General features: G+C 41.5%; 2 protein-coding genes across 2 annotated transcripts in view; one reads left to right on the forward strand and one right to left on the reverse strand.

The window, feature by feature from the left end:
- The window catches only part of arhgef25a (Rho guanine nucleotide exchange factor (GEF) 25a), a 40,966-nt gene extending 37,262 nt beyond the window's left edge, over positions 1–3,704 (reverse strand). The window contains exons 1-2 of the mRNA XM_076090974.1: positions 3,609–3,704; positions 2,361–2,499 (exon numbers count right to left, since the gene is read on the reverse strand). Of these exons, the coding sequence (XP_075947089.1) occupies positions 2,361–2,499; positions 3,609–3,704 (235 nt within the window). The remainder of the gene's footprint in view (positions 1–2,360; positions 2,500–3,608) is intronic.
- Positions 3,705–11,158: 7,454 nt separating this feature from the next.
- Positions 11,159–13,474, forward strand: ankrd33aa (ankyrin repeat domain 33Aa). The gene is made up of 4 exons (XM_076090999.1): positions 11,159–11,416; positions 11,531–11,660; positions 11,753–11,893; positions 12,651–13,474. Exons 1-4 carry the CDS (start codon positions 11,159–11,161, stop codon positions 13,472–13,474), a joined length of 1,353 nt encoding a protein of 450 aa, XP_075947114.1.
- The last annotated feature ends 8,948 nt before the right edge of the window (positions 13,475–22,422 follow it).

Here is a 22,422-nt window from a genome sequence, read left to right on the forward strand (position 1 = left end):
GTGTGTGCAAATGTGTCAAATACGACACGTATTATTCCTACTGGTTCAGTGCAGTTTCCTGTTGATGTAGCTTCATGCATTTTACCTTGAAAAAGAGAACATCGTAAAAAAATTTGGACAAACATAGCCATCCATCACTGATCGGTGTTACGAAACAGACGCTGTAGACACATTGTCTGGGGGGAGTGAGAGTATGAACTATATGGCTGCTGGGAGTCTGAAGAGCCAAGAGACAGACTTGAGAGAAATATGATCAGCGGCTCTGTGTACTTGGAGGGGAAGCCAGGCTTAAAATAGCACAGCTAACTTCATGGCTTTAAGGAAAAATAAAAGATTGAAGAACAAAAGGGATAAGAGAGGGGAAACATGATGATCAGGGGAAAATAAAAGGCCAAACTGTAAAAGTTGAACTCTCGAGAGGGGGGGAAGAAGAGCAAAGTAATTGAGAAATGGGGAAAGGGGATCTGAATTCATGGAGGTTGGCACTGTCCTGTGATTCTTAGAAAGCCACGAGCAGGCATGTTGTGTCTAACATATAACAGATGGCCCATATAGCCCCATGAAGCACGGTCTGTAAAGAAAGCAGGGGCCTCTCCTCTTTTCCATTCTCTTTCACTGCCACAGCTCGGGATGGAAACAACACCGTGGCCTCTGTCAGTCAAACCACAGCTAAATGTAATCACATGCCTCACATGTTCCACATGTTTAAGACGGACTTTAAATAACTATCATCTTATTTAAATAAGTAATAATAAAACAATCTATTTAAATGGAAAGTGTGTAAAATTTCTTCTGGAGAAAAAGTTAATTTAGAGTGTATAAAAACACTCCACTCCACCTCATTAATGTTTTGATGTTCTAGGTTACCAAGCCTGCCGATTGGCTCGTTAGAATTTTGATTGTGAATAGTGTATCGGGTATATAATATATTGCAATGTAAAATTGCAATCAGACAGTAATTCATATTGATACACTATGATATTTACAAAGAATGTTTCATGTAAAAAAACTCATTTGAAAAGCTATTATTTTCAAATGCTTGAAATTAAATCTGTTCTTTTGGACGATGAAATTATGAACCATGATATTTCATTCTGGGAATTTGGTCATGGTTCGATTAAACGGACAGCCAATGAATTAAAATAGTTCTCGTCCAGCCTTACTCTGTGCTACGACAACGTCTGTATCTTGTTGATGTGGTTCAGATCTTTTTCTGCCTTGTGTTTCTTTGATTTTTCCATCCAATTTCCCATCCGGAGGAAATTGGGCTATGCAAAAACAGTTGAGCAAAGGAGCTTGTCAGTGAATGGAATAAACAATCTTCGGTCGCTATCCTTCCACATGGCCCTGAATAATGCATTTCTTTACTTTTTGGCTTTTCCGAGCGCTGTGCTGTGCATGAAAATAATATTTTGGAAAAACTTCAACAGCACACCCCATCTGAGTAAGACCATTACAGACAGCCATCACTAACAGCTTCCTCTGGCCTCACTCACGCCCCTTCTGTACGCCATATACTCCACAGTTTGATGTTCCAGCCACATGGTACTCGCCACCAAACCCCCCATATATACACACACACACTCCCTCTAACCCAAACCCAGATCCAGCTACAAAGATCCTTTTGTTCAATTCCACTCAAGGAGAATAGAAATGTACGCAACCCTTTCCCAGCAAAATCCAGTGCAACCAACAGGGTTGGGGCAGGATGGGAAAGGGAGTTCAGCTGAACATGTTTCCGTGCCCCATCTGGAAAGTGTTGCATGTGTATACACACAAGAACTCTTTTTCTCTCAAACATACTTATTTATGGCACATTGCAGCAAAGCAATTTAGTGCTATCAGTGGTAATAGAGGGTGGAGTTTAATAAGAGTAAACTACCAACCCTCGAGTGACTCCAATCTGATACTTTCCCTGAAGTTATTACCGCCTAATGACCACCATCAAATATGGCTGACGGGACTCAGGCTTGTTTTTTATCCTGAATTCGCATATGGTTAGCATGCAAGGGCAGGCTGAGCTGAAACTGAAGCAGCTCACGTGGAACGTACACACCAATAGATTCAAGGTTGTTTATTTATCAATAAATCATCACTGCATACATGTTAACACTAACACTGACTGCAGCAAGGAGTTTCCATGAGTGATTAAGTGGCTGAGCAGGCTCTGTTTCAGACCTCGTCACTGCACAGAAATCTGCGACGTTTCACACAAAGAATCAAAGCCGAGTCTGGAAGTTTGTGTTTCGGTGAGTCTCTAAGCTGACTGGTTTGGTGAGGGCCAATGTTTGGACTAGCATTATTGGGTTTGAGGTCACAAACTGGTCTGTCACGCTCAGTGCAGCCCTTTCGGGTCTTACCTGTTCTTTCTCTCTGCTCTGGGTTTTCTGTAGTAGTGGCCTGCTGCTCCCACTCCAGCCCCTCTGGCTCCCACTGGCCCTGCACAGGCCCCTTCTCCTCCTCGCTTGATGGGAGGTCCGCCTCAACCCCCTCTGAGAGCTACACACAGAGATGCCTTTGTCAGCGGTGGAGCCCTCTCAAGGAGGAAGTGATGGTAAGATTGTACAGAGTGCTTATGGTCACATAACCACAAAACATTAAACCAGTGGCTGTGTTTTTCCACTATTCCCTGCATCTTTTTCATCCCTTTCTCCATTACACACTGAGCAAGAATGCAATAGAAGTTGTTGAGGTCCAACTTTTGTTATAGAGCTTGGATAAGAACTGTTTGTCAGACAGCAGTTTCAATCTATTTAAAAACTCAGCAGCACCGGAGTGGAGGTTAATAGAGGCAGTTATCAGTCCTCTGCGGGGATGGAGGGAGATTATAATCACCGTTATGTTTTTTACCACTCTCTCCCAGGGAGGAAATTATTCATCAAGATAAACCTTTTTTTAAAGAGAAGGCAGAGTTTCAAAAAGAAACCCATTTAGATATTTTAGTGCACTCTGACCTCTGTATGTTTGAGTTTCCAGATGCTGTGTCAAAACCTACATGCTGTAGTTTAATCAAGTTCATTAAATGCAAACATCAGACTCGTAGAACTGCATTTGAGGAGGATGATAATAGCAATTATATTTATATTTTAGAATGAAAATTGATTCGGCTGCCACAGTTTCCTTCAACCAACAAGAAAACACATTATTTCACTTCACTTGTAATGTGAAAACCCTTTTCTGTTTTAATGGCAGATTAAGGGAAGGATTGCTGGACATTTGCTGGATTGCAGTAAGGCACTAGACCTGCATGAGTTTGTTTATGGTCAGATGGTTTAATCACCACTAGTCTGCTTCCTGTTCCTCTGAAACATCCAAGATTCCTCCTAAGCACTGAACAGAGACAAGCAATCCTTTCATCCCCCTCTCTCTCTCTCTCTCTCTCTCTCTCTCTCCTCTTTCTCTGCTTGTTCATCTTGACATTTTAGGTTTATGATCAAATTATAGAGATGACACAAAATAAACTTGGTATGAAATGATATTGGCCAGAGATAAGCTGGATGTCATGCTCTGCAAGCCCTGAAAAAAAAAAAACCATACGTGTCTTCTTTTTGACTCATTATGCTTTCATATCAACAGCCAGTAAACACACAGTGGGATCCACAACTCACCCACTGTTGATTGGGCATGGCCACGGAAGTAAGCACGTCAGCCATGGCTCCCAACATCTGGTCAGTGCGTCCCTGATTCTTTGGTAGAGCCTTCATTCTCCCCAAACGGCAAACAAAAAACTGTCCTCAAATGATTCCCTGCTGTTGTGACCCTTTGGCTCTCTAGGTCCTCTATCTCTCTTGTTCCCCTGTTTTCTGCTCGTTCAGCTCTTGTCTGAGGGCACACTGTGGAGCCGCAGCCGCCGCAGCCCGCCTTGTTCTAGCCTGATACACAGGAAACCTCATGCATATGAATAATTGATCCTGGAAGAGGGAGGCATGTTTCCGTCTGGACAGGAGCCTCAGAGCTCTTTCTTCCTTAGCCCTCTCTCAACTCCCCCAATTCAGACACAGGTAAGCTGACTGGAGGTGTCTCGAACTCTGGCTTAGTCCAGTGAAAATATCCAGCTTGTGCTCTAAATATATGCTTCCCCTGGAAACTCAGATTGAAGATTTTCTTGGGCCTTCTTCAGCAGAGTGAACTGTCCTCTTCTTTGCCGTCGCTCTAAATGAGGAGTCCAGACAGTGTGGAGGTATTTCTCTGTGAGGTTGGTCTTCTCCTGTCGTCCTGTCCAAATGCTGAAACGGTGAGCCATGACTTCCAAACTGAGCACATCACCCACCCTGAAATCCTCCTTTCTTGTTCTTCATTGGCTATAGAGGATCACCACCCCCATTCCCAAAACGTTTTTTCCTCCTTGACCTCACTACCTAATTTTTTTCCCCAATCTTATACTATCTCAATCTTTTCTATATATCTTTCTTCCAATCTTTCTTTGAACTATCCTGGCACCCTGCAGTCGCTCTTCATCTTTACCCAAGTCTCAGGCAGTGAGACATGGATTGTGTGAACTCTTGAGCAGCGGGGCAGCCCCAAATAAGGTATAAATACACAGTCCATGAAGCTCAACTATTTAAGAGACTGTCACCAATTGCACACACGCACACGGACACACTCATTACACAACTTCTTTAGCTGCTCAAGTACTGATCAGTCAAACCAGCAGTGGCGGCTGGTCAATAGAGGGCGCTAGGGCGCCCCCCCCCCCCCCCCCCCCCCCTTGAGCCACAAAAAATAAAAAATTTAAATAATAATAAATGATACAAATTGTCAATATTTTTGTTTTTGAAATATGGAATGCACCCAGTAATATGTGTCAAATATGATATCTGCGCAAAATATATGCTTTTCCTGCACGTCCTCTCCGCCTGTCTGCTCATCTCAGCAGCGCTGGGGCCCACAGGAGGCGGGTCTGTGAAGCAGTTTAGCCAATTGCTGATTAAAGACATAAATATGTGACATACAATTTAGCCAATCAGCGTCCTCAAATAGATTCAGCCAGGGGCAGAATCGGTTTTGCCCCAAATTGCGCGTCCTCGTCACTAGTCTCTACAGGCCAGCGCGAGCACTACTCCTCCAAGACCCGTTTGAGAGGAGAACTTTGGCGGAGAAACTACAGCTATAAGAGCTGATCCCAGATCAACCTGACCTGAAGGGAAGCAGTACATGCGAAACGTCTCTAGTAGCTGTACACCAGACAGGTTGGGCTAGCTGGATACAGTCATGCTAATAACTTATTTCGCTTTTTAAAACAACGGGGACAGATCCAGCACGGACAGTTAGGGAGTGAGGGATGAGGAAGTAAGGAAACATGAGAACACCAGGGCACACATGGAGAACGCTGTCAAGCTACATATTAGGCAACGTGAACATCTGTTCTTCTACATAGTTGTCCTCAGTCTCATCCGCTTAACTTGGTCATGGAGGCATCAACATTTAATTGAGATGGTAGATTAACAGTGAAAACTCATCATAGCTTAATTTAACATCAGTATTCATAATTACACTTCATGTTTACTTCTCCTGATCTTTACCTCCTATAACAAGGTTCATAGGGGCATCTCAATAAATAAACATGTTCTATTATATTCTATATGTGTGTTTTATATTATACTGAATATTATTATATGATATATATATTATTATATTATACTGTGAGGGTGATACAAATAAGATGTCCTGACGTGTTTATCAAAGTGTTATTTACTGCTTTTTTTCCTGTTGGAATAAATGTTAAATATTGAACTGCAAAGTAGTAATGTGTGTTTGATACCTTAATTGTTTTGCATGAAATCATACTGGGATGTTTGCTGAAATTGATTGGATGTGGCACAGCCCTACCTAGAAAATGTTCCACCAGCTACTGCAAACCAGTAGTGTTTGTTTGTGGCTATACTTGAAAAATAATTTTATATAATTGAGTGAATAAATTCACAAACATGAGACAAATTGGAATATGTCACTTGGCAGATTGTATTATTGATATGCACACTGTGACTGCACAGTTATGAACAATATAACCAAGAAAGGAGTCAAGAGAGTTGGCGGCTTGATGAGGCAGAGCTTTGGCAGAATGGTATTTTGAGCTGCTGCAAAAAACAACAACAGGCAATTGAGTTCATAGTTTTTCACTTCTGGTTCCCTCATTTCAAAGTCAATGGGTTTTTTTGAATGGATTTTTGGTTAGAAGCCTGAAATCAATTTAACTTTGGGTTCTACATAAAAATAGGCACGTCAGTCACGCCAGCAGATTCTGTTGTCTGTCTCTCTTGGCATTTACCTTCCAGAAATTCCATGTTTTCTTCTGTGTCATATGCATTGTGACAAACAACAAACAGGATTCATGGGACCATTAGGTCCAGCAATTTCCTTTCTTTACAATCCAGGCCCCCACGTAACTGTGGATAAATATCTGGTTGCATTCCGTGGGCACTATCCCTTCAGACAATATATAGCAAACAAACCCGTACAAATAGGGTATCGAAATAAAGGCAGCATGTGATGCAAAGTCCAGCTATGCCTGGAATATGCAGGTGTACGTATACTGGGGAAGCACCTGAGGAGAACCAGGGCATGAAGGTGCACTAGACATGGTCGAAGGACTGAAAGGTCACTAAATCGCATGTGATCTTACACAAGGGTGAGGAACTTCTGAAAAGCAAGCTTACCATGTTGGGGACAGAATGAAACAACAAGCCAGAACTTCTGTATGAAGCCATTCAAATACCAAACACATCTTTCTTTCCAATTTTAAAACAATCTGTGAGATTTTATGGTGATTTGCATATTTTTTTTATAGTCACGTAACGGTATAGCAGGTGTAATTCTGGCTAGTAGTTGTTGCTCATACCTTATTCACCCACCCTTGAGTCAAAGCACGAACACGCCACACTTCCACTTCTCATTGAAATAATTTCTGCCAAATGACCCAGAATCTCCTTCTTGTCGTACATGAACACGTTTAGCTCTGTTCCACCCTGCTTCCTTCCATTTATATGATCCCTGCAGGCGTTTAGACTCTTTAGAACAAGTATAGCTTAGGGGGGTTCTGTCTTTTAACCACATAGCTGGAAATAATATAGCAGATGCTCACAAAGTCTGAGCAAAGTGCTAGTAAGACTGGTCTTGAAGAGACTGCCAAACGTCTAATATTAGCTGAGCACATGGCTGTCTTTAGAATCAGTCACTAAGCTGGCTAAACTTAGTTAATTGCTTCCCAAGCCTCTTTCCAAGTTCTATTGCTCTACCACTGACCTCTCCTGGGTACTTTGGTGTCTGGGGAAAAGTTGGACAGCCTTTTGCAGTGATGAGTGAATGACTCTGCTTGGAATTTGCAGAATAGGAGTAAAATAACTCTGACCCTAAAAGGAAAGTGTTAGTATATCAGGAGGTGGGAGTCAGAACAAAATGTTCTTTAACTTAACTCATACTCATCGGATTAGTAATAGTTTGTAAAAATCTGTTGGATTTTCTTTTGAGATAAACACAAACTGCTGCTGTGTGCTACGTGTGCTGTGCTGCCCTCGTCTGGTAAAGCTGCTGGATCATTCTTGTGTATCAAACAGGATAAAGGAAAACACACACACACACACACACACACACACACACACACACAGCTACCCCACCCTGTTGTGCCAAACTAACATCCCTTTCCTCTGCATTTATCAACTTAATTTCTGTTTTGGCCTTTCACAAGCTATAAATCCTCACCCCCGAGCATGCCCTTTCTTCCTCTTCCTGAGTTTCATATCAGTAAGAAGTCAAGACCCACCTCAGGCTCCTGTGTCTAAACATAGCAACGTTTGAGTAATGGATCAGGTTAGTGTGATGCTATAGGTCTGATTTGGTGGTTCACAGCCGAAAAGGCAGCTTCTAAAAAGTAATTGGTTGGGGCATTTGATGGGATTTAGTGAGATTATGTTGTTGGAGGTGTGTCCGCTTCAGATGGCTGGTATTAACAACATGTCTTTATTAGTTAACTCCTCAGAGCAGATCAGCGACTATAATTCTCAGGATCAAAATGCTTTTGAATGACTCACAATTTGTCACAGTGGCTTTCCTCGGCCAACACAGGGCTCTACGATGATCGACAACTGATATTGAAATAGTGTTGCTCGTAACAGTGCTGGCATGAGTCATTTGACTTCTTAATGGTATGTTCCTTCACAAAGTGCAATGGGCAACATGTAAGTTCAGAGCAAACAAGATGTGCCTTGTTGTAAGTTGGTGGATATATTTGGAGGTGATATAGACAGCTGGAACCTTCAGTGAGGATTCATTTTATAAACTTGAGCTATCTAAACATCTTGATGAACTACATAAACAGGGCTCATGTCTCAGGGCAACACTGCATTACCCAGTTTGATCAGAAGAGGCCAGTGCACCCTGCTAACAGAGAGGAGTAGTTGCATAAGGCAGGCTACATTCACATGCACAAAGTCACAGATTGGTCTTACTCCAATTCCCTATCGGGTTAAATCTATTTGCATGAACCCTTTAATGCCACGTGATTAAGTCTGCGATGCTGTGAATAAACCTGTTGACGCGATATTCCCGTCCACATATGGGGTTCGACCATCAAAACAAAAGGGTTGTGGTTACAGTTCAAACAGAAGGAATGTGGAACTGGTAAAAAAGTTAATTAAAGCGTCTTAATTTATCTTTTTATAACTGGAATATTGGGATATTCAAACTTGTGATATTTTTGTTGACACAAAGATACCTGAGTAACAAAGTTAAGAAGACAATTAGATGAAAATGTGGGTTCTGAAGCAGCAGATAATAAACATATGTTTTGCTGTGTTTTTTAAATGCCTTAAGCACGCAGATTTTGCAAATCAGTTGCTTCAAACTTTGGCGGCATGAGTTTGTGTTCAATGAGCTGTGTTTGTGTGTAGGCCTCTTGTATTTGAGCATTTGTTTGCACGCATCACAGAATGTCCATGTGTTCCCATGCATGTCTGTGTGTGTCATCCCTGTCATGGGAATAATTACCGGCTAGGCCCCCTGGCTCAAAGTAACAGCAGGGCTAGTTTGTTGTCCCTGCAAATGGATTTACATGAGAAAACAGGCCCAAAAGGCTGTCTCCACTCACACAGACAGGGGTCCTCAGCCGCACAGCAGATTTAGGAGCCATAGCCTCCATGATTCAGTCACAGCACTTATTTGGACAGTTAAGAGAGGTTTTCTCTGACACAACAGACGGGCAGCCGAGAGCTGTGGATGGACAGATTCAGAGAGAGCTGAGGAGACAAGTGAGAGAGAGAGAGAGGCGAAAAAGTGAGCCGACTATAGCTCAACAGACTGTAAGGGGAGCAAGGTTGGCTGTTGTCTGTTTCTTTCTCTTAATCCTTAAATCTTCTGTAATCAGGATGAGAGGGAGAGAGCATGTTGCCTGACCTAGGACAGCAGAGTCTATGTTGGTACCTGGACGGATTGCAGGCTGGAGAGGCATCCTAACTGACCAGTAGCAAAGATGGAGGGATTCCATCTGGCATTCAGCTAGAGACAGTTTGGGAATGTGAACTTAACCAGTTTCTACCAAGAGTCAACAGGAAGAAGGGAAGTCCAATTAATGAGTATGGTTTAACCACTGAGAGCTATTTTTTTTTTCAAAGAAGAAAGAGAAGAGGACTTATCCGTGGATCCGTTAGGGTGAGAATTTGCATTTACTATTTGCTCCAAGAAATCTTTCACTTTGCTTTGGCTCAATTTGTTGCACATATTTTTACACTCCACAGCTCATATTTAGGATCCAGAGGAAGAAGCTTGATCAGATAACAAGGTGCTGCTCAGCAGGAAGTGTAAGGCACAATGGCAGAGTTAAAATAGGAGCGTTCTATATTTGTGCAGAAGGAGGAAGAGAGAGAAAGGTTGATGTGATTGTAATCTTCATTCTTCTGCATGGCACAATGTGGAAATAGGACCATGTGTTTGTGGTATTAAAAGAAGGTGTGCAGTTCTATCTGGCATTAAGTGAGAGCTTATCCAAAATATGCCATTACTCTAGAACATTGTCAGCAGGTGCAAAACTGCTTCAGTGCAATCTGTGTTAATTTGTGCCTAATTTGGATATGATGTAGCGATGTGTGCAGGGCAGCTTGAAGACTGAAACCCTCAATCCCTCACTGGAGAGCAATCGAGCTCTTTCTCATGCTCAAAACATTAAGAACGACTACGTCTATCCCAACCTAAGCCTGAGCCTTGAGAAACAATGTCATCCCTGGATTCAAAATATCCTTCATACAAACATAACATTTATATTTTATAGATTTATACCAAAAAAAAGAAAACACTGGATAGCAAAGTGCAGTTCTAATGCTCAGCAGTGTGGCACGGGTAAGACACCATGACAGATGCTGTCACTCGCCTGGCCTCCCATTGCTTCCGGCGCCATATGGCCTTTCTCAACCCAGTACATTCCTCCTACTATGCCTTCATTCACATGACTTTTCACAGACCAAGCTTCTGCAGTTGTACAATGTTTCTTGACCATTAACCGTATACCTGTTATTTATTTGTAGATATGTATATATGTGCACGTATTGCACATTTTTATACATTTGAGTATTCATTATCTTGAAGTATATAATAGGGAAAATATTACTCTGAGTTATAAGTACTCACTCTATTCTTCTATTCTATAATGGGCTAAGCGAGTGAAGCATGTTGCACAGTCAGCTTACACATCTTGCAAACAGATCAGCCGCTCTAACAGGAGGGCGGAGGTGAGGTGAAGCTCATCATCCTCTTCTAGGCACCGTGCCTTATACACACGCTAACTTCAAAAGCTGCCAATGTATTGATGTCATTCGTGCGTTCAGACTTGCATTAGATGCTTATTTTGAGGGGAAGAAATCATACACAATCCTAGATGGCACTAATAAAAATTGCAGAACCGATATGCCTTTTGCACACAAATATTTTGCAGTCACCAACGCCTTTCTCATTAGGATAAGCACACAGTTTTGACAGTACCTGAATTGGAACATGAGATGCATCGGTTCAAGTTGTTACTGTCTTTTAGATGTTTATATCAGCAGCATGTGGCCACCGAGCACAGCATGTGTTTGTGTCCACAATGACAACTATTCATGTTTTCCTATTCAAGATGGAGATGGTGAGCAGCAGACCTGACACCCAGGTGTGATCCCAGGCAGAAGGGGGACCAATGGCCACCTCAAAGTATGACCCCCACCTGGGCGCAGGTCCATCTGAGGACTCGGAGAACCTCCTGGATGATTCTGACTCAGGGAGTGTGCTCTCTGACGACTCGGTGCTTCCCGACTATGAAAGTGAGGAAAAACACAGAGAGCCGGCTAAAACGTTGTATGAGGCCTGCGCTCGGAATGATCCCACGTCCATGCGCAGGATCCTGGAGAGAGGAGTCACTAAAGACGAGGCCAATGACCTGGACATCAATGGCAGGGTGAGTTGGATTTCATTTCTCTTTTTATAACTATATTTATAAATCTATATTTCTACAACAAAAAGGGTTTGATAGTCATGAAGGTGCATTTATCTCTACATTGTTCCCCCTCAGAATGGACTGATGTTGGCTGTGGGCAAGGGATTCATAGACATAGTCACCATGCTGCACACATGTCCAATAATAGACATCAACCACCAAGACAATGATGGCAACACCGCCCTCATGATTGCTGCTCAGGCAGGTATGTCTCATGACATATACACCACATAACCTCAACATCTAGTCTCAATTCATCAACCTACCATATTGACATTATGTTTGTTTTTTCCCCAGGTTTTGTGACTATTTTAAACTATATCCTTAACTTCTACTCTGGCGTGGACACCGAAGTCAGGGATCCCCGTGGCTTCACAGCTCTCATAAAGGCAGGCCTACAGGGCCGAGAAGAGTGTGTGTCTGCCCTGTTAATGCATGGTACGTTCATGGTACATAAGACCTCCTGTAAACGTTGCAGGAGGAACATCTGGTGTGTGTGCACACATGGGAAATAGATTTATTCAGAGGCAATAAGCCCAGGTTCCTACATTGGTGCAGACCATCACCATATATTTAATGGCTTAGGGGAAAACTCAATTTACAGTAAGGATGAAAGTATGACAACTAATGTGTGCAGCCCAGGGAAATGTATACCAAAAACTATAGATGTTATACGCATGTGATTTAGAGGGTAAACCAGGATATGTGATCAGTAAACTAATCTGGTCTTTTTTTCTCTCCAACCACGTTCTACTCAAAGTTTCAATTATGTCAGAGACAGATCATTTTACAGGCAAACAGAGTCATGTTTAAAATAGAAATATATGTCTGGTACTCTTGGTTTTGTTTTAACGCCTTGATTATTCATTAAGCGTGTTATCATATTCCTCCAATAATGAGAAACTGAATTATTAGAACCAGATAGCTTTAGAGAAAATCCGCAGAATTCTGGCCTAATTTTAGTACATTGTTTTCACCGAATATCAATCTATATCCTATTTCACCATGCTGTGAAATGGCCTGATTCCCTTCTGGAAGTGTGCACATCTACTCAATAAACTGTGCTCCAAAAGTGACCACATGGTGGGGTCATTTTACTGATTTCCTCACATCTCTCAGCATCCAATGATTTTTAACTTGTTTCCTTGTTTTTACTGGGGTTTTTTTGCTATTTTTCTCCCCTTTTCATGTGCAGGTGCAGATATGAATGCACTGGATCTGGTCCAAGATAGAGGTCTAAAGGATTGGGTCCTTAGGACTGGAGGGTTTGAGACTCTTAACAGAATCCACCGCCTGCAGGCTCATTCTGTCGCTGAGCAGTTCTGTGACAGCTACATTCCTGAGTGGCCTGAGCTGAAGCAACTGGTAGCAAAGGCCACAGCCATCAAAACAAACAGTCAAAAGCTGCAGCAGTGCTTAAAAGACAGTCTTTCTTTCACCTTCCCTCATGACCCCCAAGACAATGGGGTCATGGACCATATGGTGCGGATGACTACAGGCATCCACAGCCCCCTGATAGCCACTGGTTGCCGTCCACTCTGTCCCTCCAGCCCCCCAGCGATTGGCAGGCGACGGTTTGCCGTCCCTGAGCTGCTTGAAAAGCACAGCAGCAAGGAGTTAGAGGAGAGCACAGTGTCCCACAGTAAAGGCTCCATCACCACCTCAGCTTCTCTGGATGCTGTGTCAGCCACCTCTGTATCTCTGACCTCCTGCTGCCAGGACACAGAGCGCAGGGATAGCAGGTCAGGTGTCATGAAAAGCTTCATTCCCCGCAGCATGGCATACCAGAACAGCATCTTCCCCTCAGGATATATTCCCAAGATTGAAGTAACAAAATCTGGGGAGCCCACTCCAAAGAAAGAGAAAAAGAAGAAAAGGCAGAAGGGCTACCTGGAGCCTCCTGTCTGGAAGTACAAGGAGGCCAAGGAGGAGAAAAAGAGAGAGAAGGAGCAGCAGGAAAAGGAAAAAGAACAAGAGAAAAAACAGAAGGGGTCCAAACATTCATCAAGCCAAAAATGAGGATTATTGATTGAAAATCGTTTTTCTCTTTTCCTCAGAAAATGTCACTGTGATGAAGTCATGCGTGAGGAATGAGCATATGTGATTACAGTGAGGCCTGTTTCAACAGAAAACTAAGAAATTGCAAAACAATTTTGGAAGTGAGCAATTAACGATTGATGGATTTGAACTTTGGAAAACTGAAAATTGTGAACCAAATATGATTTGGTTTTGAAGACGTACGCTGACATGTCTTAGTATGACTGACTTCTTCCTTCGAGGATTGGTAGATTAACTCTCACTGACCACAAACACCTGCAATGACATTATTTCATTTGGAGAACACTGTACATTTGTGAGGATTTTACAAGTCTGTGTATTTTCAATGATGGAATTTAACTGCAAGACAACCAAAGCAATAGCAAATACTGTTTACACAGTACATGTGAGCAATGGCCTTCAGCAAATGAACGATTGCGATGTGAAACGGAGGGAAAAGAGACAACAAATCTTGAAACTATGTGCTTTGCTCCTCTACTCCACACGCTCTAAGTGACAGTGGTTGCTTTTTACGACCAAGAAATGAAGATCTGTCAGCACACAACTACTATAAGATGTATAAACTATGGTTCTAAGTAATGCTGTTGGAAATGTTTCAGAAACAGGAAGTGAACTGTAGCTATCATACATTGTCCGATTGACATCAGAACTGCTCAGTCAGCTGACACAATTTCAATATACTTGAGTGTTTCCTGCAATCCCTCAAATGCGACCACCAGGGCAAGTTAAAGTCCATTTTACAGCATTATATAAATGAAATCGGTCCCCATTATGAGATCTAGTCAACACTCTTATTTTTCAAGGGTTATTCAATCTTCACTGTATGCAATATGTAGCATATACCGGATGCCTTTTATTATGAATTGTAATACTTCAAACTGTTAGGCTGTGGCATGTGAATGATGTTAGCAGTGAAGATGCAGAAAAAAAATATTTTAAAATTTTGTCGGATCATGATTATGAGCTTAATGTACCATGTTTGATTGGCTTTTAACTGGACAACATTAATGCTGATTGCAAAAATGTTTTGGCACCAACAGCAGACCTCACACGTGGAGAGTTACCTTTGCATATGTATGTATATGTATGCATGTATGTACTATTTGCACATAATGTTACTCAGGAAATCTTTTGTGATACGTCGGGCATTATACCTTAAAAAATCTGTCAAGGCAAGAGAATCTCTTTTGGGGTCCAGCTTTCATTGGTGCATTTAAAAATAGTCTGTGTATAGATCAACTTGGTAATTGACCAAATCATAACTAACTTATGAAGCTTTAATTGCAATACCTGTTCTGATTACAGCTAAATATATTTAAATATTTTTTATTAAAATAATGTATTTAGATACTGTTCTTACGAACAAATAGAGCATAATTTCTGGGGTTATTGATTTTAAAGTGGAAACAGGAGACACAATAAACTCAGTGAGAGAAAGTGTGAGACAGATGAAAACGTGTGTTTGTATGCAAGCTTGGAATAAATTTACTGACCTTTTTAAGTGAATTTGTTTTTCTGCACTCCACCTCGGAGTGAGTCGGTGATCTAAAAGAACCACGATATTGTATATTAGTGTGGTCACAGGACGTAATACACATTTGTTGTACAGTGACTGAAAAACAAACTTTTACAATTTTAAAGATACGGCTCTCACACAACTCCACGAAACATTTTCCTATTTTATGACATGAATATATTGTATTTACACGCTAGAAATTCAACATTAACTTAACAGGCATGCGCGTGACGGATGAGCCTCTTGTCTTGGTAATTCTCTCCCAAAGTTACTTTGAGCTTCTTAAGGAAGCCTATAATGCAGGAAAGGAAGCCTATAATGCGCTCTCTGCAGTGGCACGAGGTGGCTTTTGAACTCTGATCAGTAATCTTTTAATCCAATGTGCGGTATCATTACATAACAATTAGCTTTTATTGGCAGTAACATAAAATCTATATGGCTGCTTTGATGTGCTCAAAAATATTTGATGGAATTATTTCTTTGAAAACAGTTAAATTTCACGTTTTGATTTTAAATTCTTTACATCAACATAGCAACTTCAACATTTTCTTATTATATTTTTAGTATTCTGGCTCACTTCCTCTTCTCGGGGGGGGAACTTGGTGACTTGAGGTCAACTCTAAAATAAAACCCTCTCTAGACTTCTATGAAGGAACGCATTAGACTTAAAACCCGTCTACGTCTGTAAACATATAACATCATACAGTTAGAACACATAGGCTGGACCAGATTGTGCCCTCTGAAAATGAGGCACCACACTGTGAAGCACAAATACGAGCTGTGTGTCAGCTAAAATATTGACAATTTACTTTTAACCAACTGGGAGCAAAACATGTCTTCCCTTTATCAGGAATTTGCTCATGAAAAACTCACAGTATGAAAACTTGTCTGCTAAAGCAAAATCCCATTTCCTCGACTCTAGCAGATTATGCAACAAATATAAGCGATCAGAAAAAATGTTAAGGGAATGAGACAGTGTGGCTGTTTGAATCACAGAGATTGGTAGAAAAGAAAAGTAAGTGCTGATTAAAAAAAGAACAACAATTTGCTCTTTTTTTCTACGTGACAGCTGATGTGAGAGCTTCCAGCTGTTTCTTCAGTCGTAAGCCAAAGAGTGAAAGATTACAGCGCCTGAGAACAAGGGGGGGGGATTTATATTACAGACATGAAGACATCTTTCTCAGGCTCTGCTGAGTGAAGTGTTTTCACACAGCCGGGTCTGTCTGGCATCCAAGAGACACTTTGACGGCCACAACTGCAATAACAGAAAGGCACTTGAGCATCATTGTGTTATCCTCAATTTGTTTAGCAAAGTGAAGTTTATTTAGACAAAAACAAAAATCATCTTAAAGTCCCACGTCACACTTGCTTATTATTACTGCAAATGGATGTTTTACCTTTACTGTGCAGAATTATGCATGTGCAGAGTTTGACATGAAGGCCGTTTTCACATTTAACTGATTTAAGGTGGAAAGTTTAGAATAACAATGTACCCCATGACAACGTGAAAACACTGGCAAATGTTTGTAGAGACTAACCTGCAGAGAAATATCACCTGAATCTGCGGCACCGTTCGCTTGTGGGGTCATGAGCCTGGAAGACAGCTCAGGACTTGTGTGCCCTTTTATAACCATCAATTAAAGGAGGAGATGGAGAGGATCTCCCTTCAGCTTTACGCAGCTTTATAGCACGTTTCAGTGCTAAGTTGTATGGCCCACTTCACTGCTCTCACAGCAGCGTTTTTGGCCACAGCAGGCAGCTGTTTTCAGTGAAATAGCTCCGAAAACCCCACTGTACAAGCTGGTGAACATGGTGGAGCATTTAGCATCTAAAGAGCCTTATTCCCATCAGGAGTTGGTTGAAACAAGAAGCAGCGCTAATAGACACTGAATATTTGACTAACATTCTTTCGGTGGAGAGCAACACGACTCCAGAAGTTGGATGTGTAAATAAGCAACTGTTTGCTATGAACCCACTATGTCAACTGTCAATTGTTTCCGTTATTGCAGTTTTGCATAATCATTCTGGATTTTTCAATGAGAAGAGTATAGGCTACATAAACGTATCAGATGCAAAAAAAATGTCATATGAAAGTTAGAAAATGTCTGGAGGGGGTCATTGTTGTTAAAAAAAAAAGGCTACATAATAAAGGCTCCACTGGCTCCTGAATTTATATATATATCTTTAAAAGGATTATGGTTAAAAATGGAGGATGCAAACTGGGAAAGGTACTGAGTACTTCTTGTTTTTGAACACATGGATGTTATTATATGGTGGGGTCTTTGAAGCACATTCCTTTCAGTGCAGTGAAGACAGCAGTCCACAGGGGAAAGAGGAAAATGAGAGGTTTAGGCAAGCAACAGGAAAACCGCTGTGAGAACACATTCCAGGCAGAGCAGACTGTGCGGGACAATAAAGGGTGGGACAAAGCTGTATACTATTTTAAAAGCTGTAATCTCGCCTTTAGATCGGGACTGTAGACAACAACAAAAACGTTCATACTTAGGACTTGCAGAGCGCCTTCAATTGTGAGGTTCTCAACGCGGAAGGAGTCTGGTTCCAAACCGACGACGGTGTTGTCGGTTTATCAGCGCAGATTTGGACTCAGATGAGATAGCTGCCTTCAGCGCGCTGTTTTGTCGTCCTGCCAGCAAACAGCTGACAAGTTCTTCTCATTTTCCACTTCTTCCACAAGTAGAGGCATCGCTTTTTTTTTTTTTGTTAAAACAAAGTGGGCAGTTTTAATTTTTTGGAGCAATAAGGGAAAACTGCGGACGAACTTTTCCCAGAGACGGCGGTCGGCCGTCAGCGAAGCAGGAAAGGATGTGAACATCTGCAATTGAGCCGAAAAGTACAACGATTTACTCCACTCGCGGAATGGAGCCAGTTGCGTTTTAAACGCATCTCCTACTTTTGATTTGAAACGCTTTGGCCCCGGAGGGAGGGATACTTCGAGCTGGCTGTGATATGGGAGAGGTGCGACGTTTGAGTCTGTCAGGTTAAAAGGCGAGTATAAAACAGGTAAGTTAGGCTGATGGGGAACACAATGGTTTTCTCTTTCTGTGTGTGTGTGTGTGTGTGTGTGTGTGTGTGTGTGTGCGTGTGTTTGATGCTGTGCTTAAGATGTAAATACAGCTTACACTTAAGTCACCTTTGACTTCACTCCACGTGTTTACAGATGTGCACCAACAGGTGTCAAAAAGTGGCCTCCTTGACCTAAAGATAAAATAACAGCAGTGAAGGATGTTCTTGAAACCATCTCCTTGAACTGTAGCCTATAGGCCTTCTCAAGCACAATGTGGAGGTAGTTTTACTTCACTTGGATTCTGCTAACACCGGCTCCACTACATTTCCCACTCAATTAATGAAGTGGTTTGCTTAATTTCGACTCCACAAAATGTATCTTCAAGCTACCTATAGTTACACGTACAACTACTAGACCGATAAATCAATGAAGTCGATAGAATGGCAATATTAGCTTATTGCAGCCGAAATATAGAGACATAGCGTACAGAAATGCAAAATATTCGTTTGAGGTAGCAGTGTTGCCATCACATACAGTAGTTTGTCCACCAGAGAGCACTGACAAGTTTATTGATTACCCATAAAATGTCATATGTCACATATCTGTCTCTTTTATTTTTATTTATGTGTTGGTGTAAAAAGAAAAGGCTATTGGCTCACATAATCCTAGCATATTTCTTAAACTATCATACATTGGTATCGACATCAAAACGTGTCCTGTATCGGTCAGGCTATAATTACAAGATACTTTCACAGATTAAAATGTATTACCATCTGATAAATATGACTTGTTATTAAACAACCCAAACAAATTTGAAACAGGTAAAAGTACCTCCCCCTCAACCGGTTACATAATTAAACTGCTGCTTGAATAAGAATGCAGAAGTAATAATGATCACATTATATAATACATGATAATGTAATGCTCCGGGATCATTCTGCTGCATAATAGTTTTTTTTTACTTTAAGTATGGGCCTAAGTCCACCCACTGCATCATTTAGAAAAATGTAAAAAGTTTGCAGGGGGCTGAGCGATGAAACCACGCCCACTTCGTTTTGATGAAATAAGCCGTGACGCAGCATCGACAAATACGAAAGCCAGAGCTGATGACAGCTAGCTACAGTAGCTTGGAAAATAGCAATAATGCATGCTGAATTTGATGGATTTACATCAGACCACAAATGTGACAAGAAGTAAACGCAGTCCCTTGGCCTTACTCCCCACCACTGGGAGGCTGCTTTGCCGGGAGGAGAGCGAACGCCAGCTTTGAACATGGACCCAAGCGTCTCCGTCTCCGGAGAGGCCGCCTTTCCTCCTGGCTGTAACGGCTCCTAGCGGCAGTGAGCAGGGACCCAGCTGGCCACCAGCCTGCTGTTCTGCTCATTTTCTGTAACCAGTGTAACATTAGCGTGACAACATGGAGGAATTAGCAAGATAACGTTAGCTAGCTAACCAGCCAGATGCTAAATCCGCTGTGCTGTGATTGTAATGCACAGTGGGAAGCCGTGGGGTTGGGGTTGCTGATTTTATGTCATGACTTATGATGATTGGTGATTAGTCCCAAATGGTCGTTTTGAGCCATTTTCAATCATAAAATGCAGATTTTTAGAAATTTGGAAAGAAATTTCAATATTAAAACCAGGCTTGATGTGTTTCATCACAATAGTCATCCCATTTAGTTCATATCTTAAAAGACACATTTAAGTGTGCAGGTACTCTTTAAAGTAAGATTACATGGTTTCATGGCTACTTCTGCTTAAGTAAATCAGTTAAATACTTCCTACACAAATGGCCTATTGCTTAGTAGCAAAAGTTCATACCTCTTTCCTCTCATGTGCAGAATTGACATATTTGCTGGAGGTGTTGGACTATAGCCTAGGCCATGATTCAAAGCTGCATTTCTCCTTCCTGCATATTGTTTTCTCGTCACTCTGCTTCACCCATCACACACACACACACACACACACCCACACACACAGGGAATAAACGTCCCTTTCTTCCACAGACCTGCATTCATCGTAGGTATGCATGTGAGAGCATCCAGATGGTGACTGAGCCATAAAGCCTGCCAAGCCTAGCTTTGTCTGTGAAATGGAGATACAATCAGTCTGTCGCTGGGACTAGCAGACAGTCACAAAAGGTTTTTAACACACAGATAGAACACAAGTGTGTTACATGTGTGGCTATGTTATTTAAAAGAACATAATTTGATGTTGTCTCGCCATATAAAACACATAATATAAGCTTTTACGGTAACAGTGCTTAGAGTAACTTTCCAGAGTTATAGGACTCTTTTGGTATGATGAGGCCCAGTTGAGGGGCTGTTGGATGCTGCTGCGCTGTGCCATGCCCCCACCATCCACCACTATAACCACACAGAGTCATCCAGATGGAATGAGAGATCTGCCTCCCAGAGTTAACGCAATGTAGATGAGGGGAAGAGATGACAATGGATCTTTTTCCCTTGGGTCAGGAGGGTGTAACGTTGGACAGGGGAGAGCTCAGAGAGGAAGTGTGCTGGAATCTAAAGTCAGGCTTCCTACGATGGAGGACAGGATTACTGCTCTCTCCTATGTTAGGATGATAAAAGTGATAGCTGGAGGAAATAAGACACAGTCATGCTGCTCCTCCTCTGGGAATAAATTCATTGTGCGGGTGAAGTATAGTGTTTACACTATTCCTCCACTGGACCCACAGCTTAACGACCACTGACATGGAGTTTGCATGATACAGGAAGTGCTTCTTTTTTTTTTTTTTGAAATATGGCTTGTGGTTTTAGCGAGTCAGAGCACCGTGCATTGAGTTCTCGTTTGCTGAGCTGGAGCCTCACAGCTAACCCACATAGGAGGAAAGTCTAAAGATAGCATTTTTGATCATTTCTATCTAGCAGAGATTTGACACTTGATTTGACACTTTGATGGGAAACTCCATTCAAACATGTTCTCATTTTCAAAACAGCCAGCTATGAGTATACAATAGGTGCATTTTAAAGACAAAAGGTCAACATTATTGAAATAAACAAATAAAAATAAGCAGGCACAGAGAGTGAGAGATCAGTAAAAAGTAAAAACACAGATATTCATGCTAAACACTTTCACTCCTCTGGTTTCTTCTCAGTGACACTTGACACTAATGAAATGACGAAGGTAATGTGATGGCTTCCTGTAGTTTATTAAATATATCTAGCTGCATCAAAACTAAAGGAGGATATCCGTAGTATTGTGCTGCTGACATGTGCAAGTTCCTCTGCCAGATGTGTGCAGGTCAAGGGTTATTAGCTGTGTGTGAAGTAGGATTTCTATAGGAGTATTTGACAAATAAACATACAGTGCTGTTCACTCACAGTTAGCAATGGCTAATCCAGAAAATGTGCCTATTTTAGAAAGCAGACTTCCATTTTAAATTACAGACTAGAGCAGGAATCTATTTAAATAAACGTGTAGTTTTCAAACGGTTCAGTGATCAGTCTGTCTAATAATAATGTATGCAGTATGGCCAAACAGGTTAAAGAGGTAAAGCTGTTTTGTCTGTGCCTTCATTTTCTAAGTTCATTCTGATTCAGTGTTCTACATTATTTTTAAGCCTGTAAGTTGTGGGAACAGACTGTCTAACTGGTGACGTTTTACATACTAGAGATGTAGCCTTTAGGCCTAACAGGGATTCAATTCAGTTCACAACTCAGTTCTTGTCAGATTTGTAAATTTGGTTTTGAATCATTAACCAATAGCTGCATTAGCTTTAAGCAACACAACAGTTAAAGTGGCATATATAACAATGATTTCAATTGATTGATTTTTTACTAGACTGATGTAGTTACATTGGCACTACTTATAACTGATCCAATGAATGACACATTACTACCCGAGAGGGATGAATCATTTTCGCCGACCTTTCCTCAACCTCAACGGTTTTCTGAACAGTCCCTGCTCTTAATTGCCAACATCCGGTTCGTTTTGTAATGTATGACTTTTCTCAAGCAGGTGTTAGGCATCTTATTTTTCACAACATGAATGTCTGCCTTCAGAGCAGGAAACATGTTTAGGTAATCAAAGACCTGTGGTTTTCTTTGAAACATGGTTTGCAAGAGTGATCTTAGAAGATGCTCAAAGTCCATCCAAAATGTATTTCGATTGAGAGTTTAAGAGAAAACTAGACCTGTAAAACTTTGTCGCCACATGTTATCCTGTATTGTTCTTTGGCTAGTGACACAGGGAAAAGACTCAAAAGTGCCAGTTATAGATGTTCGCCATCGGGAAACACCTTGTATCCTTTTTGGCATCGCTCTCGTGTATCTGAATGCACACAGCCCAATTGGCCATTGCACACCTGAGGTTACCAGACAGACCTCAGGTGTTGCATATAATACAG

This window comes from Anarhichas minor, unplaced genomic scaffold (genome assembly GCF_050575085.1).
Source record: "Anarhichas minor isolate MPS153535 unplaced genomic scaffold, ASM5057508v1 ptg000003l, whole genome shotgun sequence".
Lineage (NCBI taxonomy): Eukaryota > Metazoa > Chordata > Actinopteri > Perciformes > Anarhichadidae > Anarhichas > Anarhichas minor.

Bases quoted from the DNA above. Each gene is read 5' to 3' on its own strand.
- ankrd33aa (XM_076090999.1), top strand. From the start codon at position 11,159: ATGGCCACCTCAAAGTATGACCCCCACCTGGGCGCAGGTCCATCTGAG. The intron at 11,417-11,530 runs GTGAGTTGGATT...GTTCCCCCTCAG, and splicing joins ACCTGGACATCAATGGCAGG to AATGGACTGATGTTGGCTGT. The intron at 11,661-11,752 runs GTATGTCTCATG...TTTTTTCCCCAG, and splicing joins CATGATTGCTGCTCAGGCAG to GTTTTGTGACTATTTTAAAC.